The sequence below is a fragment of the Engystomops pustulosus genome, chromosome 3, assembly GCF_040894005.1.
Source record: "Engystomops pustulosus chromosome 3, aEngPut4.maternal, whole genome shotgun sequence".
NCBI lineage: Eukaryota > Metazoa > Chordata > Amphibia > Anura > Leptodactylidae > Engystomops > Engystomops pustulosus.
The window spans coordinates 21,633,669-21,659,398 of NC_092413.1; the positions used below are offsets into that span (position 1 = coordinate 21,633,669).

Below are 25,730 nucleotides of genomic sequence, written 5' to 3' on the forward strand. Positions count from 1 at the left end.
TGACCTGGTCTAAAATTCAGAAGAATCCACTGAGACTGCCAGACAAGGCTTACTAAATCCCCTTGCTCTTTTACATAAGCTGACGATGTGCTTTTACTGGCTTAATAACAATCCCTGAATGTTCATCAAATAATTCAGCAGACCTGCTACTTACTTTAGTGCTGTCTGCAGACTCTCTATGGATCTGTGTTTACACGTCTGAGCTCTGATGAATAGGGAGGAAGAAGCTGTAGCAGGAGATAATGACTTATCCTGCTCCCCTCTCCCTGTGTCGGTCAGTGTGACAGCCATTAAGAGAGAGAGGCACAGTGGGAGACGCTATTAGACGCTGAAGGAGTGAGAGAGAGGAAGCTGTGTCTACATATGCAGAGAGCAGCATGTCGAGAACAGGGAAAGGCTGCAACCCTTAAAGGAGGCAAAGACACAGGTACATATACATATAGAGACATGTCTAGTGGCCAACCCCTTTAAGAACAAAGCAGCTACGTGCAGCAGTCACTTTGTGTTGCAAATCATCCCATGGTAGATGCCCATAAACACTATATTTGCCAGCTCCAGCTTAGAGGAGTAATCCCATCTCAGAATTTTGGAGAATACTATGTTCATTTCTAAAGATATAGAAATGATTTTTACACTTTTTTGGGAAATAAATGTATTCAGCTCCACACAAATCACCCTGTGAATCTTTCCGTGTTCCGCTTCCCACGATACACCTGTGATAATGGTTCTACCAGATGGACCTGGACACATTGATGCACAGCAAATCAGTAAAGCCAGAAAAACCCCCAAGCCGGTCCACCAAATGTCTCCCGTCCACCCGGACACATCCGCGCCCCGAGCAGCCTCGAACACTGGCCGCTATATAACATCTCTTATCTTCAAGAATATATAACAACCCAATAAATCTGTCAACAAGGAGGACCGTGAAACCTAAATCTCCCCGTGTATCCCGCTACCTGTCGGACCTGTAGATGTATGGGGAATGCATCAAGTTACATGGAAAGAAATGCATTTCTCATCTGTTTTGAATATAGATACCGACTCGTAATGAGATGGATGATACAACAAGAATATCCGAGTTCCAGAGAAAGCGTTGGAGTGATGATGGGACCCTGTTCTCTCGTATTATATTGTACACTAAACACTTTCTAGTAAATACTAAAATTTCCTTTAAATTACTTCCACCTTCAGCATTTTAACCCACAAAGAGTTCAATAAGTGCAAAGCTGTGCAGCTGCCTGTACTAAGCGGAGGATCAGTGATTGGTGGCCTAATATATCTATATACTGTGTGATAAGAGCCAATTAACATAGGCAAGACCCCCAATATACTGGTAAATTCCAACTAAACTATATATCAATCCTCAAAGCTCCTAGCAGATCGGACACTATGCACAATGTCATCAGCCCCTCCTGCTCTATAACATGCTGCCTGCAGATAGGACACTATGTACAATCTGCTTAGCTCCTCCTGCTCTATAACATGCTGCCTGCAGATAGGATACTATGTACAATGTGTTCATACTCTCCTGCTCTATAACATGCTTCCTGCAGAAAGGTCATTTGGGCACATTTACTTACAAGTGCATTGTCTGACACCCTGTGCCGTAATTCACTAAGATCGTGCGCCCGATATCCTGCATGTGTCGCTTCCCCGCTCAGGTCCACTGGAGTTCACCTTCTTCTTCCTGGTGCATGTATGTGCATTGTCTTGCAACACAATTTAAAAGCTAAAATCCACGCTCAGTCCGAATCAATCGGATCGTCCAGCGGCACGCCCCCCCCCCTTCTCCATTTGTCCCCATTTGTCGCATGGAAGCCAGCGCAGCTGCGCCACAGTCCGATCATGTGGGACACAATCCCAGTGCAAACCCCTGTTAAATAGCTGTCAAAGCCGCGCAATCCCTGAAAACATCGGAAAGTCCGACGAAAGTGCACCCGTGGACCATTAGTAAATAAGCCCCATTATGTACAATCTGCTCAGCTCCTCCTGCTCTATAACATGCTGCCTGCAGATAGGACACTACGTACAATATGCTCAGCTCCTCCTGCTCTATAACATGCTGCCTGCAGATAGGACACTACGTACAATCTGTTCAGCTCCTCCTGCTCTATAACATGCTGCCTGCAGATAGGACACAATACGTACAATCTGTTCAGCTCCTCCTGCTCTATAACATGCTGCCTGCAGATAGGACACAATACGTACAATCTGTTCAGCTCCTCCTGCTCTACACCATGCTGCGTGCAGATAGGACACTATATACAATCTGCTCAGCTGCTCCTGCTCTATAACATGCTGCCTGCAGATAGGACACTATGTACAAGCTGCTCAGCTCCTCCTGCTCTATAACATGCTGCCTGCAGATAGGACACTATGTACAATCTGCTCAGCTCCTCCTGCTCTATAACATGCTGCCTGCAGATAGGACACTATGTACAATCTGATCACCTCTTCCTGCTCTATAACATTCTGCCTGCAAATAGGACACTATGTACAACCTGCTCAGCTCCTCCTGCTCTATAACATGCTGCCTGCAGATAGGACACTATGTACAAGCTGCTCAGCTCCTCCTGCTCTATAACATGCTGCCTGCAGATAGGACACTATGTACAATCTGCTCAGCTCCTCCTGCTCTATAACATGCTGCCTGCAGATAGGACACTATGTACAATCTGATCACCTCTTCCTGCTGTATATCATACGGCCTGTAGGAAGGACTGGATTTTCAGCATGAAATGTTCCCTTTGAACGGAATAAATTCTAAAAAGAATTAATCCAATGTGAATATGGATTGAAATCAGCATCCAAGCAAATCCTCACTGGCTAAGGTGAGTGTAATGTACGTACAATGTCACATCAGTCTGTAATTGTCATATGCTGCGACTCTGCTGTCATATGTTGTCATATCAGTAGTATCAGGGAATGTGCCCGGGGCTCATCCTGTATAATCTCCATGACACGAAAAATGACATCACAGGCTAATTTCACCAAAAGCGTGAGCGCTGTCCAATCACATGTTCAATATGTGACATACAACGTGACTGCTGCCCTCCCTCCTAGCACGCTCATACGAAACGCAAACATAGACTGTGAAATAAACTTCCCTCAACCTGTGTGTAAAGAGCGTCCACACGGTACAACGTAACGCAGATAATGGGGGGGGGGGGGGTCACATTAGGCAGAAGGGAGGGACCCATAACAACATATATAGTATCGGGGTCACTAGTATTCAGATGGGGGGGAATGGGGGTCAACAACCAGCTCCCCCCCATGAATCCGCCGCTCTGTGTATCTATTTGTATCTCTACACCATTTAAGTAAAACAACTTGAGCAGTAATACCAAGTACAACCACTATACAGGCAGTCCCCGGGTTACATGCAAGATAGGGTCTGTAGGTTTGCTCTTAAGTTGAATTTGTATGCAAGTCGGAACTGTATATTTTATAATTGTAATTCTAGACAATTTTCAAAATTTTTTGCTGTAATTGGACCAAGGATTATCAATAAAGCTTCATTACAGACGCCTTACAGCTGATCATTGCAGCCTGGGACTATAGTAACATCCAGAGACTTCAGCAGAGGTCAGAGGGGTCTGTCTGTAACTATGGGCTGTCTGTAAATCGAGTGTCCTTAAGTAGGGGTCCGCCTGTACATTATGAGTTGCTTTTCTTAATAAGCAGAAAATAGGCAGTAGAAACCCTCCACAGGGACTATGACCTTGTCTTTATTCTTTGGGTCGCTACCAAATTTATTATAATTTTCTGATTTGAGCTTTTAGGTTTTTAATTTTTTTTTTTCACTTTAGCTTTTTCAAGTGCTTTATCATTTTAGAGACAAAGCATAAAAACAGAACATCCGAATGCAAGCGAAATGGTCCTTACTGATTTAAGCTTTGAGGTTTTTAATAAAATATAATTTTTTTTTTACTTTCGCTTTTTATTGTATCGATTAAATGTGATGAAGGATGAAAACAAAGGTCCGAACGCAAGTGTGAACTGGGCATAACTTTGCAATGTTTTTAATTGTTTACTTTGCTATATTTTTTTAATTTTCTGATTCTGATTTCTGAAGTTTTTAATAATTTTTTTTACTTTTGCTTTTTAAAAGTGTTTTATTGTACCGTTTTAACGATCTGCAAGTATTAACTCGTCCTTACTTTGCAATTTTTAGACGCCTGCCTGGAAGGGGTTGCCCACAATGACCACTGTTGAAGTAAAACTGATAGGATTACTCGTATTGTATCTATCCTGGTAAAAATGTGGCTTTCTGACAGGACGAGCTGTGGGTCACGTGACCGCCTGGCAGACGCTTTTGGGACTTCTAGGGATGTGCAGTGTCTGGAGGCGCTTCCGTCAGGACATGGGAGTGGGCAAGTGCAACCACTCCCTGACCACTCCCATATTTTAGGTTAGAGGGGCGTGCCAAGGGAGTCGTGTTGATGAAGGGGGGGCAGGCCTTCGATAATGAGCCCGGATTAGGGCAAGGAACTCGGGAAAGTGCACCCCCTGTGTCCTTGGGAGACGCCTCTAACCCGGGATACGGGAATGGTGATCAGGGAGGAAGTTTGTATACAGTAATGAGCGCAGAGCAGCTCTAGCAACCCGGATCCCTGCCGATACTGGAAGTCACGAAAGCAACTGGCACCGGGTAACATGCCCTTACAGAAGGCCAAAGTCTATGTGAGCGGGTACAATATGGGTGACCCTATTGGGGAACTGTCTGACCCCGGGGCCCCTTGCACACTACAGTGGATTATAAAGCTGCACAGCCGTGTAAAGTATACACAGACCCGTGATAGGAAATCTCCACCATTTTATTACCGAATTTTTGGAATCTTGGTTATAGGTAACAATACACATATATTGGGGATGGGGGTCTTGTTTCTGCAGCTCACAGGCCGCAGCCCGGTCATCTCCATCCAAGCCTCGCACCACACGCAGGATGTTTGCCGTGTATAATCTACGAGGTAATTGCTCTTTGATACTCCAGGAAGCCGGGCAAACATATTAAGTCGTAAAGTGTTTAAGTAAATACTTAAAATGTTTCTCTAGTAATAGAGCCGAGATCTGTCATTCACTATTAATTATGAGAAGATTATCTTCTTAAATACTTCCCTTCTGCTGGAGACCAAAAAAAAAAGCCACATGGTGCATTAAAAAAAAGATTAAATGGACTTAAAGGGACATTTCTTTACCTTGTATCACTGTATTAAAAAAAAAAAATTGCTACATACATGTGCACATGAGAGCGCGCTGCATACATGCGCCCCGAGAGAGCGCTGCATACATACACACATGACAGCATGCTACATACATACACACATGAGAGTGCGCTAGATACATACGCACATCTGCACGATATGGTGCCCTTGTGGTATAAGGGCTCTATAGGAACCTGTCATGGCACAATTTTTGTCAAAAATGGTGACAGGTTCCCTTAAAGATTATAAAGTAGATTTTCATTTTTTTTTTTTAATCAAAAGTACCGTATATACTCGAGTATAAGCCGACCCGAGTATAAGCCGAGGCCCCTAATTTTACCACAAAAAACTGTGAAAACCTATTGACTCGAGTATAAGCCGAGGGTGGGAAATGCATTGGTCACAGCCTCTCCAGTATATAGCCTGCCAGCCCCTGCCCCAGTCTATATAGCTTGCCAGCCCCTGCCCCAGTGTATATAGCCTGCCAGCCCCTGCCCCAGTGTATATAGCTTGCCAGCCCCTGCCCCAGTGTATATAGCCAGCCAGCCCCTGCCCCAGTGTATATAGCCTGCCAGCCCCTGCCCCAGTTTATATAGCCCCCCCCTTCCACGTCGTGCAGCACAACAATACCGGATGGATCGCACAGAAGATCTACGGTTGCCACCAGAAAGGCGAGTTTTGATTTATTTATTTTTTTGACTCGAGTATAAGCCGAGTTTGGGGGTTTCAGCACATTTTTTGTGCTGAAAAACTAGGCTTATACTCGAGTATATAAGATAGGTTATTCTTCTTAACTGAATGGACTCTATAGGGGACATTTATCATTTTATAGCATAGAAGCCCTAAAATAATCACAACTCCATGCAAACCTCCATGAAATGCACTCATTTTCCCCTATACAACGGCCTCACGGCAAGTGGGCGTGGAAAAGTGTGGATTGGGGGGTATATAGCGAGCGTTGCCAGGGCGCAGTGGGCTGGCACAGGGCGTTCCTTTCCTTGCGTCTACGAACTAGCTACAACCTGTGACCACTGAAGCAGCGCCTGGTGTAGAATCCCATTGTATCCGGCTAACCGAAGGGGCGGAGCTTTCTTCATAACCCGGCACATGATGTACTAGCGCATAATAAATGTTCATCTACGTGTAAATGGAGCCTTCCACCTGGACACCCAAATGAACCAACCAAGTGCAACAAAATCTTTTGGCACACCCTTTACACCAGGCTCCCCGCTGCAGCTACAGTAAGTACTACATTAGTTGTCCAGGTCTGAAAAAGTGCAGGGAATCTACTAACTTAACTATGTAACAGAACTAACAGAAGCAAGTTAATTTCTTACTGATCTGGGTTCACGCTCCATTTTTTTCTCCTTCCTGCAATTATTCAAGTTAAGACATAACCGGTATCTGGGGGAAAGTGCTTAATGTTTCCACAAGAACGGCCCGTATCATGGGAGCACATGGGAGTAGCTGCTCCGCAGCAGAGATTTCAGCTCATTAATTTAGCAGTTTTGTCAGTGCTTCTCCTTGGCACTTGGCATATTTTGCTAGAGAAGAGGTTCAGAGGGTACCATGGCACCAGGTCTAATCTGGCCAAAGACGTGACAGTGGAAAAAAGCAATAACTCACGGCTTAAGGTCTTGGGAGCATAAAGATTTTATGTGCAACAGATGTTACGAGTGTATGAAGGTGAGTGGAGCTGCTAGTCAAACATGCACCGTTCCGCTCCCTATGCACTCCCCGAGCGAGATTATTTGCTGAACTGCGGTGCATAACAACTAGCAAACCGTGCTGAGATTTAACCTTGGGACGGGCGAGGCCTCCACCGCTCAGATTAACCCTTTCGATGCAGCTCTTCTATAAACCCCCCTTCCCTTGGCAAAAAAAAAAGTTTACTTTCTGGGGTTGCAAAACAAGATCATGCAATCAATAAAATACAAAAACAATCAACACAACAAAAACACAAATAATATGTTCAGGTGTATATTAATAGAGGGAACCTCGACATTTCCAAAAGTAGGCAAATGTAAAAAGTATAACTACGACTCACAGAACAGATCCCGTCCATTTACCCCACTCATTGCCATAAGGGATGAATGATCGCAAACACTTCCATTATGTCAGCCTCGTACGCAGCCTAAACGGACCTCAATTTACATTGAAATTTCGAATTACACAGAAGTCTACTAAAAATGACATAGAAGTCTATGGAAAGTGGAGGGAATAAAGAACAGGATAACTGGATTATTGGAACTTACGAGTGTCTATATCACCCTTAAGGTACATTCACATAATGGGGACCAATACCCGGACGCACCATTTACGGCCAGATATCGTTCCCCATTGATGCCTATGGCGCCCGGGCAATGTGCAGTGATCACATGTTGCCTCACGGCATAGTGGCCGTGGAAAACAAAATATAGGGCTTGTGCTTTATTCCGCCGTGTTATGTTGCCGGTCCTGCGTTGCTCTATGGAGAGGGGAGGGGTGAGAGGCGCTTATCCCTCCTCATCTCTAGCGCACTGACATGTTCTTTAGGCCGGGTGGGCACTCGTTTATGTGAATGTACCCCAAGGCTAGGGTACAACTGGCAACAAGTTCACAGTCCATTTCAGCCAATTGGAGATAGGAGGGTTGAGCGCTCTTCACCCCTTCCATCCCCAAAGGAAGCGGAGTGGCTCTAACGGAAATCGGAGCAGGAATAAATCTCGGTGGCACGGCCAACCGGTTTGGACAGCGCACACTCAACATACCGTGACCATGCACAATCGACCTCAATGACAGCTGTAAGGTTACCCCAAAAAATGGTGTCCATTAGGCCTATGGCCGTGTTCACACACTGTGTTCAGAAATGCAAGAGGGAATAGCTTGTCATAATTTCAAATGTGTTTAGACCTAAACTCTTGTAATCAGGAATAGCCCGTCCCTGTTGCACTTGAATTGTGTTCGTAAACGCAATTTAAACACAGCTCAGTAATTATTTATCCATTTTCAGTGCTTCTCTATGATATCCCACATACTGCAGCCATTGCCCATGAGTGAGAGGGACCCAGGACCCTGACGCAGATTCTCCTCTACTTTATGTGTGTGGTGCATTGGAGACATCACAGAAGACGGTCTCCATCCACCGACACTGAGACAACTGAGGATTACACCAGAGCATGCAGAGGGGAAAACTGCTATAAAACGTGAAAAACTATGAAAACAAGTAATATTCATTTTGTCAGTGAATTGTATTAATCATAGACAGAAAATGCAACTCATTTACATGTCGAGCTGTAATATAAATTACATAGACAGATAGAAGATGGACACTTACTGCCCAGACGGGTGAAGTAAATCCAAGAATTGCAGCTTGGGTTCCCTCTGCTACATAGGGAATGATGTTCTCACCCAGACGTGTGTCCCGGAAAACCGCTCTCAAAATATTTAAAGCGTGAACCTGTGAGGGAACGAGACAAAACAGAATTAAAGCAGTGAATTAAATGCTGTGGATGGGCTGAAGTTTTGTTGCAATGTATCCATATAGGCTTCACCCTTCAATGTTTTTTGTGTAGAGCACAAGGAAAATATGTCAGCTAAAAGAAACTCTGAAAGTGAAAAAAATCACTACAAAATGTCTACAGCCTCTATGTAAACCAATGTGTTGCCATGCCAACAGACTACAAAACGCACACTGTGTAGTTTAGCCCTAACCATATTCCATTTTTTTTAATCATAATCTCTACCATGTGTAACCTCATTTTTTTTTAAGTAGAATTTAAACAAATATAAGATAGAGGAAGAAGAATATGGCTACAGGATCAGACTAAGGCCCCCTGCACATGAATGTATATGGCGGGCGTATGCTAGTTGGCATTTCTGTAATTACCCTTTAAGAGATTTTCATCGCAAATGCAAGACGACCCAAGGCCGGTGTCGTAACGCAAACGATCAGGGAAATATTTCCTATAAAAATTGTTATGCAATATTTTATGCTTAGCGAGTCAACTTCATGTCTAGACAACCAATGAAAGAGGCCGATTTTATGGATGCAGGTAGGCGCAAATGACTGTAACGCCGTGATGCAAGGTCTTCTAATTGAATAACAAGTGTTTTTGGTTAAATCACATATGCACATCCCTTCCCGCTGAATCACCGCTTGGATCCGGGCCACGGGATCTTGTTAATAAATAATTGCTAGCTTCAAAGTCATAATTTATTATTACCTTATTACAGGACCCTCATCATGATTACCTAATGCTCTACCTTACCTGCAAGGGTAATATATACATCCATTTAATTAACATAAATCAAATCGAAATTCCCCCCCCCCGCCCTCCCCCGAATGTGCTGTCAGGACGTTTAAGATGCAAAACTAAAAAGCCTCAGGTGGTTCTGGGAAATATTCCAGACGCTCGTGTAAGTTAAGAGGGAAAAAAAAAATTGAACCATGTGACCAGGATATTTATCAGATTTTTTTTTAAACAAGACTCAATAGGGAATTGTACAGTTTCCAAAAAAAAAAAAAAAGTCATATGAAAGGGCTGAAAAGAGAATAACAGATGTAGACATAACCGATCAAACATGCTTAAAGCATAAATACACACGGGTAAACACATCACAAGTCTCCAAGAAAGAAAAACTCCCTAAATATGTTTTCGATTTTCGCTGCGGTTTGCAGAAAGTGAGATCTTGCTTCAAGATGGTCGAATAGATTAACATGCAAATGACAATGTGTCTTCAATAAAGCGGATTAACCCGCTAGAGGATCGGTCACACACAACTAAATGTCTAAAAGGGATTCAGAGACCTCATCTCCTCCCCCTCCCTGTACAATGACCTCTATATACCTAACACTGACCCATCATTACATCACTACTGACAATAGATGATGTCACAGCTTATCTCCTCCCCCTCCCTGTACAATGAACTCTATACAGATAACACTGACCCATCATTACATCACTACTGACAATAGATGATGTCACAGCTTATCTCCTCCCCCTTCCTGTACAATGACCTCTATATAGATAACACTGACCCATCATTACATCACTACTGACAATAGATGATGTCACAGCTTATCTCCTCCCCCTCCCTGTACAATGAACTCTATACAGATAACACTGACCCATCATTACATCACTACTGACAATAGATGATGTCACAGCTTATCTCCTCCCCCTCCCTGTACAATGACCTCTATATAGATAACACTGACCCATCATTACATCACTACTGACAATAGATGATGTCACAGCTTATCTCCTCCCCCTCCCTGCACAATGGGCTCTATATAGATAACACTGACCTATCATTACATCACTACTGACAATAGATGATGTCACAGCTTATCTCCTCCCCCTCCCTGTACAATGAACTCTATACAGATAACACTGACCCATCATTACATCACTACTGACAATAGATGATGTCACAGCTTATCTCCTCCCCCTTCCTGTACAATGACCTCTATATAGATAACACTGACCCATCATTACATCACTACTGACAATAGATGATGTCACAGCTTATCTCCTCCCCCTCCCTGTACAATGAACTCTATACAGATAACACTGACCCATCATTACATCACTACTGACAATAGATGATGTCACAGCTTATCTCCTCCCCCTCCCTGTACAATGACCTCTATATAGATAACACTGACCCATCATTACATCACTACTGACAATAGATGATGTCACAGCTTATCTCCTCCCCCTCCCTGCACAATGGGCTCTATATAGATAACACTGACCCATCATTACATCACTACTGACAATAGATGATGTCACAGCTTATCTCCTCCCCCTCCCTGCACAATGGGCTCTATATAGATAACACTGACCCATCATTACATCACTACTGACTATAGATGATGTCACAGCTTATCTCCTCCTCCCTGTACAATTTCCTCTATATAGATAACACTGACCTATCATTACATCACTACTGACAATAGATGATGTCACAGCTTATCTCCTCCCCTTCCCTGTACAATGACCTCTATATAGATAACACTGACCCATCATTACATCACTACTGACTATAGATGATGTCACAGCTTATCTCCTCCTCCTCCCTGTACAATGACCTCTATATAGATAACACTGACCCATCATTACATCACTACTGACTATAGATGATGTCACAGCTTATCTGCTCCTCCCTGTACAATTTCCTCTATATAGATAACACTGACCTATCATTACATCACTACTGATGAAGAGGCTACTGCTTTATCACTAAAGTGCCGTTTTGAGAGCTCAGAAAAGGTAGAAGCCACCACAATCAAGGACAGAAATAAAAATAATTATATCTTGCCATTTGAATTTAAACAAAAAATGGTGACACCTTTCCTTTAAAAACTGGATCTTGGCAGCAAAAGTATGGTAAGATCAATGTCAATAGGTTGCAAAATAGGGGGTGCTGTGCAAGTCCTGGCAAGTGTCATCAAAAGGAAATAAACTACAAATAAACTAAATTACAAGGAGAGGCAACATAAAAAAAACAATAAGAAAACACAATAGCAGCAAACATCATGTCCTTATCTGTCCCAAAAGACCGTCTAAGGGCCAAGGCCGAGCGGGTCATATCCAAGCAGCTGTTCTGGAATATACCAGTCTGATAGGCCAAGGTTTAAAAAGAAATAAAAAAAGAAAATAATTCACATCTAAATAAAAAAAAAAAAAACAGCTGCTTTGGACATAAAATAAGAGAAAAGTAGAAAAGTAGATAGTAGAATTATGGTTTAGGTGAATATATCCTTAAAGGGAACCTGTCACAATAGTGAAGCTGTTTGATATAACATGGAACATAAGTAAATTCCAGCTTCCTCTTTGGTTTAGACGAAATCTTACATCAAAATCCATCAGGATAAACCAGGGGCACTTTTAAATCTATGCTAAGAAGCCAGAAGTACTCTGGGGGTTGTCACCAGAGCCCCTCGATGCTGTAGCTTCACAGGCTGTTACATTGTCTCCTTCCCAATGTCCGTCCGGCCTACTGTAATGTGACACAATGGGAAAGGGAGGTGCCCATGCACAATGTAACAGTCTATGAATCCAGAATTTGGAAAGGGGTTCTGACAGAGGCCTTTTGACTGGTTAGCATAATTTTACAAGCTGATTTTAGAAAGAAGGAGGCCAGGGATAAAAGATAGTAGATTACCACAGTCACGGTGCCTGGATATACGATTAAGTGTCCCTGGTTTGTCATGATGGATTTTGATGGAAAATTTCCTTTACATGTCCTGTAACCATAGGAGTAACTTGAAGCACCAGGTCCCCTAACCAAAAGATTTTGTTGATAGTACCAGTCTCATGGGGAATAGACACCTAATGGGTCCTTTAAGGATTCTGGCCACGGTTGCAGCCGCACCTCCTGCAATTCACCCCCTTACTAGTGGGCAGTCATACTTCATGATTAAAGGGGTTGTACTAAGTATTACTGTTACCCCTTATCCACAATAGACCTCCGCCGATCACAACAACTGGGCTTCCCAAAACTCACTTATGCAAGTCAACCCTGTGTCACCCCGCATACGCTTAAAGGGTAGTCATCATTTTGCCAATATTTACTAAGGTTCTGGTATAAGGAGCACTAGTGTGCACCACTGGCATAAATCAGGTGCATCATAGGGCTATCAGGCTTACACCATCAACTATTAGACCAAGCTAGACAATTTGGGTCTTTGTTTTAAGAATTATAATAAATGCAATCTGTGAGGTCTCCACTCACAAGATCTGCACAGCTTTCCTTAGAGTATTTCCTAATATTCTCTCTGAGGTTCAGAAGATTAAATAGCATGCTCAGAGATGTCATCCATGATGTCATGGCAGACATCAAGTCTTTGAGAAGAGCAATATAATATCACTCCGTTAGATCTAGTTGGGCAAAACTCCAGGAGTACTGACCCTGCCAGTGGTGCCTATGTCAACTGGTGTGCCAGAAACCACAGGACAGCTTCATCCCGGAGATCTCAGAGGTTGGCCGACCAACTTAAAGGGCTTATGAGGACTAACACCCATCTATATCATAGTGGTTGGGTCAGAGTCCAATGTTCAAAAAGACCATAGCATTCAGAAAGGTGTTCCGGCTTCTTCACTCCTTTAGAAACACAGTGCTGTACTTTGTATAGTGGTTGTGCTTAGCATTATAGCTCTACCCATGTGATGCCATGTGATCAACAAACCATAGGGTGGGGGTCAATCAAAATCTGATATTGATGATCAATCAGTCTCCCTTCCCACGGCACTAATCCGTTTTTATTGACCTCCAAACTTTCATTACGAGAGGCTGACTCTCTTTCAAGAAGAAGGCCTAAGGAGAACAGCACATCCAACCGGCAGGAAACCACTTGGAGGAGTAAGCCAAGTACCAGTCCCAAAGCATCTAGAGTCCAGTTCAGTAGTCCCTGGGATGGAGCCATGAAGAATTGGATGCCGAAACTTATCCCGCTTCATTTTTGTAAAAAAAAAACACTCATAGGATAATTCACAGCTTGAAGAATCCAACCAAGAACCGGTTCCAAAACATCCGGAGCCCAGTCCACCAGTCTTGTTGATGGAGCTAAGAAGAATTGTGTACCAAAGCCTATCCTGCTTCACTTTGGTAGGAAACCACTCAGAGAAATCCTCAGCTTAGAGGAGCCAGATAAGATCAGAGTCCAATTCAGAAGTCCCTGTGAGGAAGCCATGAAGAAAAGGGTGCTGAAGCCTACCCCGCATCATTTTGGTAGGAAACCACTCATAGGGCAAACTACAGCTTGGAGGAACCAGCCAACAACCAGTCCCTAAGCATTCAGAGCCTAGTCCACCAGTCTCAATGAGGGAGCCAAGAAGCATTTGGGTACCGAAGCCTATCCAACTTCACTTTGGTAAGAAACCACTCATAGAGCAATCCTCAGCTTAGAGGATCTGGCCAAGAACCTAAAGGATCTGGAGCCCAGTCAACCGTCCCTTTGATGGAGCCAAGAAGAATTAGGTGCCAAAGCCCATCACACTTAACCATAGTAAGAAACCACTCATAGAGAAATCCTCAGCTTGGAGAAGCCAACAAAGAACCGGTCCCAAGTCAACCAGAGCCGAGTCCACCAGTCCACCGAGGGAGCTAAGAAGAATTGGGTGCCCAGAGCCCATCCCGCTTTACTTTGCAGAGATTTCAGGCTGAAATTGCACTGAAAACTATATTTCTTTTGCTTTTGTTCATTATATTAGGTATGCGAATATTATTATTTATCATACTTATCGTTATCAAAATAGGGGTTAACAAAAAAAAAAAATCTTTGAAATATAAAAAGCAGCAGAACATCAAAGAAGCCATATTTACAGAGACACCAAAACATTACCTTAAAAGAAATCCCAGACATTTCATCTTAGTAAAAAAAAGCCATATTATTTTATCAAAACATAGGGGTAAGACAAAAACCTATTTATAAGGGGGGAAAAATGATGTCATTCAGTAAAACTGTGCGGCCAGAAATTATTCCAAACCCCCATAGGCCGTATCCGGAGAGGGGTCTGCCAGTTGGATGGCGCTGGTGTAAAAATTAATTTTTCTGTCATTCTTGGAGCTGGTGCATTGACTTCTGGGATCAAACCTTGGGTCTGCTCTGTGATTTTGCAATGGATTGTCAGTAACCACAGTTACAGCTGTAAAATTCTATATTATGCCCTTTGTTGAAAGAGGCCCCGAGCCTGCGTAATATCACCGTCACCTGAGGGATTGTGCTGGTATTTCCACTCGAGTCACTCGACGGCATGGCCAAGCTTATTAATTCCTTCATAGTCATCTTCAGGAGGCCCGCTTTGCTGTTCTTGGGTTCAGAAGCCAGCAGGGCCTGTACAGAGGGGAAAAAAAGGGAAAAAAACATTAATATTGGGGGGTATGCTTAAAATTTTTCCTGTTAAAAACCTTCATGTTGCCCACAGTTATCACAACCAATAGCACATTCTTCAATTTTCAAGGGCAGAATGTGAAAGAACTGCACTGTGATCGTTAGCTACCTGTCATCAGGATTTCACATTTTCACCTAATGACAGATTCCCATAGACTTTTTGATACCAATTCTCAACCTACTTTTATAATTAAATCACTGGCTTAACTCACTTTAAAAGTTGATAAAAGTTTACCTGGCTCCCTGTCAGGCAATCGGACCGAGTCATAGGGACGTCTGCTATAAGACTGAATCTAGCAGTGTCATCATCGTTATCTCCTCACTGCTCTCCCTCCTAATTAAGTTAGTTGACAGATATGCACTTGCAACATTGAGTCAGCTCAAACCATCATGAGCGAGGGGGGAGGGAGAAGGGAGAGCGGTGAGAGCAGTTAGAAGATAATGACGATGACACAGGCACTCAGATGCCTCCATGACTGTATTATACAGCAGACACTTGCCGCTAACTGCTGTGATCTGCACTGATGACAATCGCGGCAGTTAACTGGTTGGGTGCCGTGGTTAAAACCAACCATTACACGTAAACAGTAGCTTCAAATGGGACATGGGCCATCCACCATGTTGCGGCCAATTTGCAACCCTTGTGACATTTTCAGGGGTCTTTGATTGCCATGAGAGCTGGAAGCCTCTTGGAGAACATATAAAAATATAAATAAAAATGAATAAAATCCTGATATACATGATACAGTGTATCTCCATGTCCCAAAAAGCTTAAACTATCAAACTATAAAAAGAATTATCTCATACGGTAAACGGAAGAAACCTTCGATATATAAAAAAACTTAACTTTTCTACCATTTTATGACCCATAAATATGTAAATTCAAAGGGATATAAAGTGGCATAGAGGTAATACAGTTATCAAAATATTATCAAATTATGGTACATTTTTAAACAGCTCAATTACTTAAAGAGAACCCGTCATGCAAAATAACCCCCTAAACTAAATATATTTTCATAAACTGCCATTAGAGAGCATTGCCTCTATCCCTTCATTGTCCCTCTACATGCCTGTAAACCTAAGCAATGAGGTCCTAAAGCTGTATGCAAATGACCTGTGAAATGTCCAATGAAGCATTAGCATATTCAAGCTGTCCACTCTATTCATGAGTGGGAGGCACAGCCACACCCCCAGTGCATGACTGACAGCCTGTATAATGATGTGAGGCTGTATAATGGTGTGCTTCCTGGTGCTGGTGGCCACGCCCCCTGCAGCCTGTGTGTGCGTGTGTGTGTATAGGAGAGATACAGCAGCTCCAGGCAGCCATGTTATAGCAGAACATGTCAGATTCATGTGTAGCTGATGTCTGTGTCTCTGTATATTAGGAGGATGCAGCATGTCAGCAGATGCAGCAAACACACTAGCCATGCTTTACTATACATTACACACAGACATGAGCAGGGGGAGAAGAGGGGAGGGGTAACAGGGGTGACATCACTGCCTCTGACCATGTGACCAGCCTCATTTACATGATAAAAAAATAGATGATTTTACAATGAATAATGTATGAAATAACTAGATAAAGGCTGGGATGGGATCCTTGTGAGCTGCTCCAACAGGTAGTAGTGACAGGACAAGTGGCAGAGACCTGATGACAGGTGTCCTTTAAGTATAAAATGTTATGGGCAGCAGATTATGGTGATCCAGCTTAGATTACACAGAATATAAAATGAAGCCACTATTAAGTACAAGTTGTCCTGCAGATAACAAGATCTCAAACATCTCTGTAAATGGAAATATAAAAAAGTTATGGCTTCGCAGAACTGAAAAATGGAAATGCAAAAACTGAAATTGGCCTGGTCCTGAAGAGGTTAATGGCATTCTACCAACTCCCCAAATAATTGAAATTTGCTGAGAGTATGTTGTAAAACAAAAAAGCACTATAATTTCAAACATATCTTTATGCCATGTCTACGATATTCCCAGTTTAATCCATATGCTAATCAGGCAGTTGGTGTGTCCCTCAGCATCTGGGTGCATCAACTTCCTCATTAAAGGAAATCTACCATTTGTTTTTACGCATTGTGAACCAAACATACCTTGAGAATCCGGTAGCTACACTGATGCAGAAACATATCTTGATTAATCCCTGAACCGAGTGGTTTTGCTCAAAAAACAATTCTAAAATTCAGGACCTTGGGAAAGCTGGGTGCAGACTGGCTTCTATACATAAAAGAGCTGCCTTAACTTTCCAGACAGGACTAATCAAGCCGAGCTGGAAGACTCAGACAGCAGCTGGGGGATGGTGCAGCGATTGATGACTTCTGCCTGTCAGGGACAACACAGTGATGATGTATTCTCGGCTTATGCTGGGCAGCACAAGGCTGGAGCAGTGCATAATTAGGGTAAGAGAAGAAGCGCTGAGGCAGCCACAGAAGCGATAGAGCCTCATTATCATCATTATATAACAATTTTTTCCGCAAAAACAGCTCAGGCATAAGATATGTGATATGTGATAACAAGATATGTGTCTGCATCAGTGTAGCTACAGCATTCTCAAGGTATGTTTGGTTCATAACGCGTAAAACACACCAAATTAAAATTTCCATTTCTATAATGCGGATTCTGAGATATTCCGAAGGTATTTTTGGAATCACACTGCATTTCATTACAACTTGCAGCCGGCAGATCATAAAGGTTGGGGAGAGGGTAAACTCCCTTTAAAGTTGTAACAGCCCCTTCCATTTTCAATGTGGTAGTAGTGTGGGGAAACTGAAGATTTTTTATCAAAGTCACCTGTCTGTAAACCTTCAATGATTGCCTGCTGCTTGCTCATTCTGCTGATAGCTATTCCCTTAGTCTCACCTATGCATTTGTCTGCCGATTGTTGGCCAATTCTCAATTCGGAAACTCACCACGAAAACAAAAGACGGGGCATGCGCAAATGTACAATGTCCAATATTTTCTTAGTGTGAATCATCTTTCACATTGCTATACATACAACAGAGTCCACTTGTGCGTCATGCAACTTTGTTACAATTTATAAACGGAACCTATGGTCAATTTATAGAGGTCACCTCTAAAAACTAAAGTAAGCAGCTCCTAGTGCTACAACGGACGCCGCAGTGTTACACTTATTTATGAGGCTTATTTATGAAGGGGTGGTCCGAGGCAGTGCCTCTCCTCCGGACCGCCCTCCTACTCCATAGGCCGGTGGTGACTGCTGATCTTTACGCTGCAGTATCCGCCCCTATACTGCCCCCTCATGGATACGCCCGACCGCTTACAGCGCGGTCCAGCTTTTTCTATTGTACACCGCTGCAGTGTTTGTTAGCGTTATCGGAGCTTTCCGATAACGCTAGCAGTGTAACACTCCGGCGTCTGTTGTAGCACTAGGAGTTGCTTACTTTAGTAAGAAGCTCCTAGTACAGTTTTTAGAGGTGACAGGTCGTCTTTAAATAATACAACCATGTCCAGCAACAAACCTGCAGGAGTTGAAAAACATCACAACAATGGGAAGATGGGTAGAACCCAAACATCTTTGCACTACGCTAGGCCATGAAATCTTTGATGGGTGAGAAAACATTACAGTACTTTATTAGTGGACCCCCCTATTGTTGGTGGGATCTGCCAACAATCCAAGAAATCCTTGGTTTCTCCTTGAGATAAGAACCTATATAATAACGAGAGATTCATTGATTCCTACTCTGATTCCACAAGCAGTAACATATATTTTTGATCATATTCCAAATGTGTATTTATAAAGATACAGGAAAAAATCAAAATCTGTAACCTACAAGTCAACAATGATTGAATATCCCTGACCAGAAGAATCAGAACAGCCAAATAACATCCACAGATCCTCTATGTACAGTACGTGACAATCTGCATGTTCTATCACTTCCCTAGATCAGATGCCCTTTGATTTTCTTATTTCGATTCTCCAGCGTATACAAGTACAATGGCCGCCTTGTCTCAAAGTCAATGAACTCGTAAAGCCGCTCAATCGAGAAGTTGTACGAGAACCAAATAAACAAGCTGACCTACTTAAAGGGACCAAGAGGAGATGAATATCTCTGGATCAGAACCCTGCTCACAGTCATGTGGACCCACAGATTCATGATAGGCTGCAGACTTCAACCATAACATATTTCAGATCTACTATGCTCAAAGTTTGAAGGGATTTTCTAGGCTTAAAGGGAACCTGTCAGCTGGGTCACACACATTTTCACTGTTGACATCTACCACCAGGATGAAGGATTGTAAACCAAGCACACCGACATACTGATGTGTGCCCCCTTTGGCAGGATCTGCTCTTCTTTTAGCTTCTTATGCCCTTGTTTTTAAGAAAAAAAAAGGTGTTTAAATTATGCAAATGAGCCTGAGGGGGCTCCGAGCTCCATAGGAGTTTTTCTTAAAAACAAGGGCATAAGAAGCTAAAAGAAGAGCAGATCCTGCCAGAGGGGGCACACATCAGTATGTCTATATGTTTGGTTTACAATCCTTGATCTGGTGATATTTGTCCTTTAATGATAGTATTAATTCTGCTAATCTGCTTTTACCATTAACATTGCGGTTATCATTCACTTGTCAAAGTATATAAAATTTACCTGGCTCCCTTCGGGCAAACAGCATTGAGTCACAGAGCATCTGTTACAAAGTTGATATCATCATAATTATCTGCTCTCTCCCTTTCTCCTTCATGCAACTGTTAGCTGACCCTGTGCTCCAAGTAAATCTGCTCTCTGCTTTGCTAGATCTCTCCATCCCTCATGCAGCCATTAGCTGACCCTGTGCTCCGTGTAAATCTAGATCAGCTCACAACTGTAGGAGGGAGGAAAGAAGAGCCAGCAGAGCAGAGGAGATAATGATGATGATGGACTCAATGGACTCCAACAACCCCGTGACTCAATGCAGTTTGCTGCCAGGGATCTAGGTAAACCTATCAACTTTTAAAAGTGAGTGGAACCATTAATTTTCATTATAAAATCAAATTGGGAACAATATTAAAAAGGCTACGGTAACGTATCATTAGTTTAAAATGTGTGATCCTGCTGACAGGTTCACTATCAATGACTTCTTCATAGGAGGTTGTTAGGTGAGGTGCAACACCTGGCACACTCGCCGATCAGAAGTTTACAGAACCAAAGGCAGCAGAGGACTACGCTACCATTGTAGATGCCTCTCTCAATGAAGTTTATTACAACAGCGAGTGAGCTGGGACAACTACTACACACAGAGGAAGCCATTGCAATTCTTTCTCCTCCGATCTAGATCCGTCATTGTTCAGCTTACTCTGTCATTTTGGGGTTCAACTTTCAGGATTCTCATCTTCATGGCAGAGCAACATACGACATTTCATTTTAATGTGAAATGTGTATGTCATCATCTATCCCTTGGGAGCGCTATAGGGAAAGTGAACACTTGCAGAGTTCCTCTTGCCCTGGCTGATGTTCCTAGAATAATAGAATTTTTTTTTTAAGAGAATCACTCTTAGAAATGATGCAGTCAACCCCTTTAACCATGCCTTTAATAAGCATTTGCCTCTGATTCTGGGCTAGTTAGAATTTTCGTATACAATCAGTGTCAATATGTTCCGCACTCGACTGCCAGAAGATCAGGACCAGGATATCTGCCCAGCGCTGGAAAAAACCATTTGGTAGAGGAAAACCCAATTAGTTAGTATAGCTAAAGGGTAGTTTCTGTACCCAATTTGCTAACTAGGTTCTACATTGTGTGGTCCTGGGCTCCGCCCCTTTGACAGTAGAAGTCTAAAAATAATGACATTCGTTTTCTAGGAAACGGTGGAGGCCAGAATCAGTCGAGGAGCACCTATTGAATGAGCCAAAATTCGGAGTTGATGGAGGTGGTGAAAGGTCCTCTTTCATGTTTTTATATTCCATGAATCTGCAACGCTAATTTTTAATTTTAAGAAACTACTGTAAGACCAATGAAAAAGGGATACTTTGAAAAAAAAATGTGTATTTTAGGGTCAAGTGAATGTTTATGGTCATCTACATAAAACAAACTATCGACAATAATTACATTTTCCCGATCTCACAAAACTCAAAAACCTGCCCCGTTGCAATATGGCTCCATAACGAACAGGTAAAAACAATAGGTCCATTCGCGATCCCGCAGCACGTTGTCCGACATTGATTTGGTGCTTGCCGGGGATTCACTAAGGTCGCCCGATATCCAGCAGGTGTCGCTGCTGCGCCGAGGTCCGCCGCAGTTCACCTTCTTCGTCCCGTTGTATGTGAGTGCTGATCTTGCGACACATATTTATTTTTAAATTCCGCGTTTTTTTCGAATCCGTCGGGTTTTCCGAAGGCCACGCCCCCCGGATTTCTGTCACGTGAAAGCCGGCGCCGATGCGCCACAATCCGATAGCGGGTTGAATTCGGCGCAAATCGGAAATATTTGGGAAAGCTGACCAAAAATTTGCGATTTGGTCCCTTAGTAAATGAGCCCCAATGTTTCACCGTGTAAACCCAAGCACGGGTTAACAAAAGCAATGGTTTACATTCTCAGTCCTTCTTTCACTCCTTCTCGATCCGCAGCTAAGTTATAAGCTCAGCTGTAGACGTGAAGCCTTCAAAAGGAAATCTTTCATAACAGGAAACGGGACATGCCAGATAGCATTTTATGCCGTTATATAATAGAAAGTGTTAACTAAGCAAATAAAAAATCTTATAAAGTGCTGTATGAACAAATACCTGTTCTCCCGCTAAACATTAGCACCCTGTTGGTTTAGGATATGATGCCATGATACACAGACAAGCGCCAGCGCAAGTCACAGCACGGCAAATAAATGAAGTCACTTTTGGCCCTGGAAACAATGGAGCCGTCAATTCCAAGCTTTGGGTTTGGCTTGTAGGGGGGGTATGTTGGGATTTTGCCACCAAAATGGAAACATAAGATGCAGCTCAATTAGCGTTATTTTACATTTTGTAGTATGGCCGTAAGAAAGCCATCAAGATCATTGGCTAGAAGAAGAGATCTTAGATGACCCTGCTTGGTCTTGAAGTTGAAAAGCTTCGTAGAACTATGTTATCCAAAAAAAAAATTGGAAAAAAATAACCACCGATTGTGCCTCTACTTTTTGCACCCCTATTAATCTTCTGTTGCAGTGTTTCGAAACATTCAATCGGCCTCAATAGTGCGTTCCTTGGATGTTCTAGTTGCACCCTTTCTACCTCCACGGGCTCGAGTAGCCGGTAGCCGTAGCCTTGTATCATAAATGTTAAGGCAACTTCTGTTATGTGGCATGTAGTAGCTCAGCCGGGAACGAGTATCCTTGGCTCTCTTGTTATCCGCTACTACGACACAAACTTGGATCGGAAAAAAAAAAGTTTATAAAAGACACTGCACTACCCAATGGACATGAAGATAAAAGATATCAATAATGGGGCAAGAAAGCCACAGGTGTATTTTTTTCCGATGTTTTTGCTGGAGTTTTTTTAACCAAAAACAGGGGAGGGGGGGGGGGGGAGGATAAAGTGTACTTAATTTTTTTAATCCTTCTAAATACACAAATAACTTTGGCTTAACAAAAAACTACACAAACTGACCAAAAAGCAATAAAAACTCTATAAAGGTACATGTATCTTAAATATGATGGAGGGGAGAGGTGGGGGGGGGAGTACACTGGGGGCACCACCTGGCAGCAAACAGGAAACTTTATCACAGTATAATATGGGTGACCCTATTAAGGTCGTATACTTATCCTGTAAATGTTTTCTATAATTGGACAATCCCTTTAAACTTGAGTCTATAGTCTAGTCTGAAGCTTAGTATTGACCTCTACATTAATGATTTTAATGGTTTGGAGTGTGGGTGGATAACTGCAAATTTCAATGAACGCAGGACGGTGGCTCAGAGGCGAGTATTACAGCGCTGGGGACCTGGGTACATGTCCCAGGGTCAACATCTGCAAAGAGTTTGTATGTTCGCTCGGTGTTTGTGTGGGTTTCCTCCGGGTCCTCCAGTTTCCTCCCACACTCCAAAACACACTGGTAGGTTGATTGGATTGTGAGCCCCATTGGGGACGTGGACCGATTTGGCAAGTTCTGTGCAGCGCTGCATAATCTGTGTGCGCTATATAAATAAAGGATTATTATTACTTATAATGTGGATCCTAAAAAGCACAATCCCCAAAATGACTTTGTTTATGTGGAAGCTTCTAAAGCTCGGGATGCAAAAAGTTTTAAAGGGTTGCATCACTTTACCATTATGTCCTCAATTCTCTTGGGGGATGTGAGGGTACCAAAAGTGAGGTACGCTTTAGATCAAGTTTTTTATTGCTCACTTTATCAATCCAAAATTCTTAAAGTTGCAAAAAAAAAAGTTGAAATTCAAGATTTCCACAAAAAAAAGCAGAATAACGGATACAGCTGTTACATGGTGGTTAGCAAGCAAAACAATAAAGTGATAGTTTAAAAAATGCAGCTGGAGCGGGGAACTTACAATCCATTGTCACACGTCGCTGCAGCAGGAGTGTTGATGGTGAGAAAAGTTCCCGACCTTGGCGGATTCCACTCTTACGATGCCTAGAATAGCATCTCCCCTTACCCAGATAGGATTCTGTTTGGCAGCCAGAAACTTTAGGTTTTAATTGAAACAATAAATCCTTGTTTAATGCAACCAAAAGTCTTTGTTGTGCCTTATCTCGGGCAGAAGGTTTGGGCACGCAGGACCATGTCTCACAATGAATAGACATAAAGTTCTCAAATTCCTTATCAGGGACCCGGCTGTAGGGTCAAAGAAGGCAAAATGTATCATTTTAGCAACGGGTCAAATGCCCCTTGCACCTAGATACCTCAATCACAAGCTACAGTAACAGCAAAGACTTTTTCTTGATAATAAAGAATTTTGGATTTATTTATAGAGTGAGGTCCTAAAAGATGTCAAGGGGCCAAAACTGCTTAAAGTTTGGGTATTAAGTGGGATGGTGGGACCTGGCTTAATGGCTTTAGTATTCAAATCGTATTAAATATCATTGAAAGTTCCACCAGAGAACATGGTACATTGTGGTTTTTTTTGTCCGTTTTTTGTATCGTTTTGGTATTATGCAACAAGTTAGGCTGGGTTCACATCAGATTTTGTGCCATACATGGTTGGGACACATTGGATATGCCACCTGGGGACAACCAGGGGGGACAGTGATCAACGGGCATCAGCTGGGGATTGGCTGCTGCCGATGTACAGGGTGTTTCCAGTGATGTCACTGTCCTTATATGGACATCACCGGTGTCCTCCCTCCTTCTGAGTGACGTAGCCACTCAGCGGCTGGGGCTCCGGGATACAATGCGGTGCATATGCTCCCCATAAAATTCTATTATCTTCACTGAAAGTCTACGTCTCCCAGCAGTAGGGAAAGACGTTTTGTGCCATACGTTGTAAGGCCACCTCAGGAGATTTCCGACAGGTCCTGACAATATATGGCACAGACATATCCTGCTGTATGCTCATACAGTGGGATACGTCGCCGCCTGCGGACAACAACTCCCCCTGGATGTGGAGGGAGTAGTGTACATTGTAGTAGTGCTGCCGATGAATGGGGCGTTTCCCCAGTGATGTCACTCCCCTAATATGGACAAAAGCGACATGACCGGGTTCCTCCCTCCTGCTGACCGACGTATGCAGGTGTCGGGGCTGTGGGGAAGAGACGCAATACGCTGCATCCGCTCCCCATAGCCGTCCATTGCCTACACTAAGTGCATATGTCGCTCAGAGGTAGCTTGCTACGTCTCTCCATCCTACATTTTTTGGCGTACGGGAGGAATAGTGGTCAGACGGAGGAAACAACCAAGCTTATATGTCGGGTGCTTTCCCGACGTATACCCTTAGTGTAAACGCGATGTGAACCCAGCCTTAAAGGCATTGTCTGGGCTTTTATGGAAGGCTTAAGGAGGCCTTATAAGCCGAACAGCCAATCCGGCAAATTGACACCTCTGGCTGCTAGCCGTAGCTGTGATGGACCAGGGGGGCGCACTCGAACCCCACCCGAAACCTTACGATTGGGTCCACTCATTTCTGTAATCTCTTGTCGGGCAAGACCTTCTCTCCTAATATTTGAGCTGTTGAGTATAATCACGTCTATATGTAGCCTATAGTTGTTAAAGAGCTACAGAATAAGTTGACGATGAATAAAAAGATCATTTTCAATGCAGAAACTGCATGCGAACATAATAAGCCAATAAGCCATCAAAGTCCTGATGGGGATTTTTTTTTTTTGTTTTTTTATACTGAAAATGTGAACGTCTACAAACATTGACCTCCCCTTCAGTTGTCTGAAACGAGTTTAAGGAAAAAATGAGTTCAATGTAAATAATAGCATAATATGAGATAATAGCCGCCTATAAAATGAAGGAAAAGAGGTTCAACATGGGAACACAAGCTGCAGGTCACACATGTGTGATGGAAGATTAGCTGCCAGCCCGCTATGAAACCTAAGTATAGGGCAACGATTATGGCCGCGCTCCAATTATTATCATCACAGCGCAAAGTGAATACGATATCCCGAAATGAAAATCAACTGGGCAAACACTCTCACAAAGCTGTTGTCACATACGGTTATAGTAAGAGGAGCGCTCATTAAAGGTCCTAACCTTCTGGGATGTAATTCTCCAGAACCTGAAACC

General features: G+C 43.0%; 1 protein-coding gene across 2 annotated transcripts in view; it reads right to left on the reverse strand.

The window, feature by feature from the left end:
• The window catches only part of THADA (THADA armadillo repeat containing), a 354,225-nt gene that overhangs the window by 238,328 nt on the left and 90,167 nt on the right, over nucleotides 1–25,730 (reverse strand). For both annotated transcript variants that reach the window (XM_072140258.1, XM_072140259.1), the window contains exons 24-25: nucleotides 14,905–15,027; nucleotides 8,521–8,643 (exon numbers count right to left, since the gene is read on the reverse strand). In XM_072140258.1, coding sequence (XP_071996359.1) covers nucleotides 8,521–8,643; nucleotides 14,905–15,027 — 246 coding nt within the window. The remainder of the gene's footprint in view (nucleotides 1–8,520; nucleotides 8,644–14,904; nucleotides 15,028–25,730) is intronic.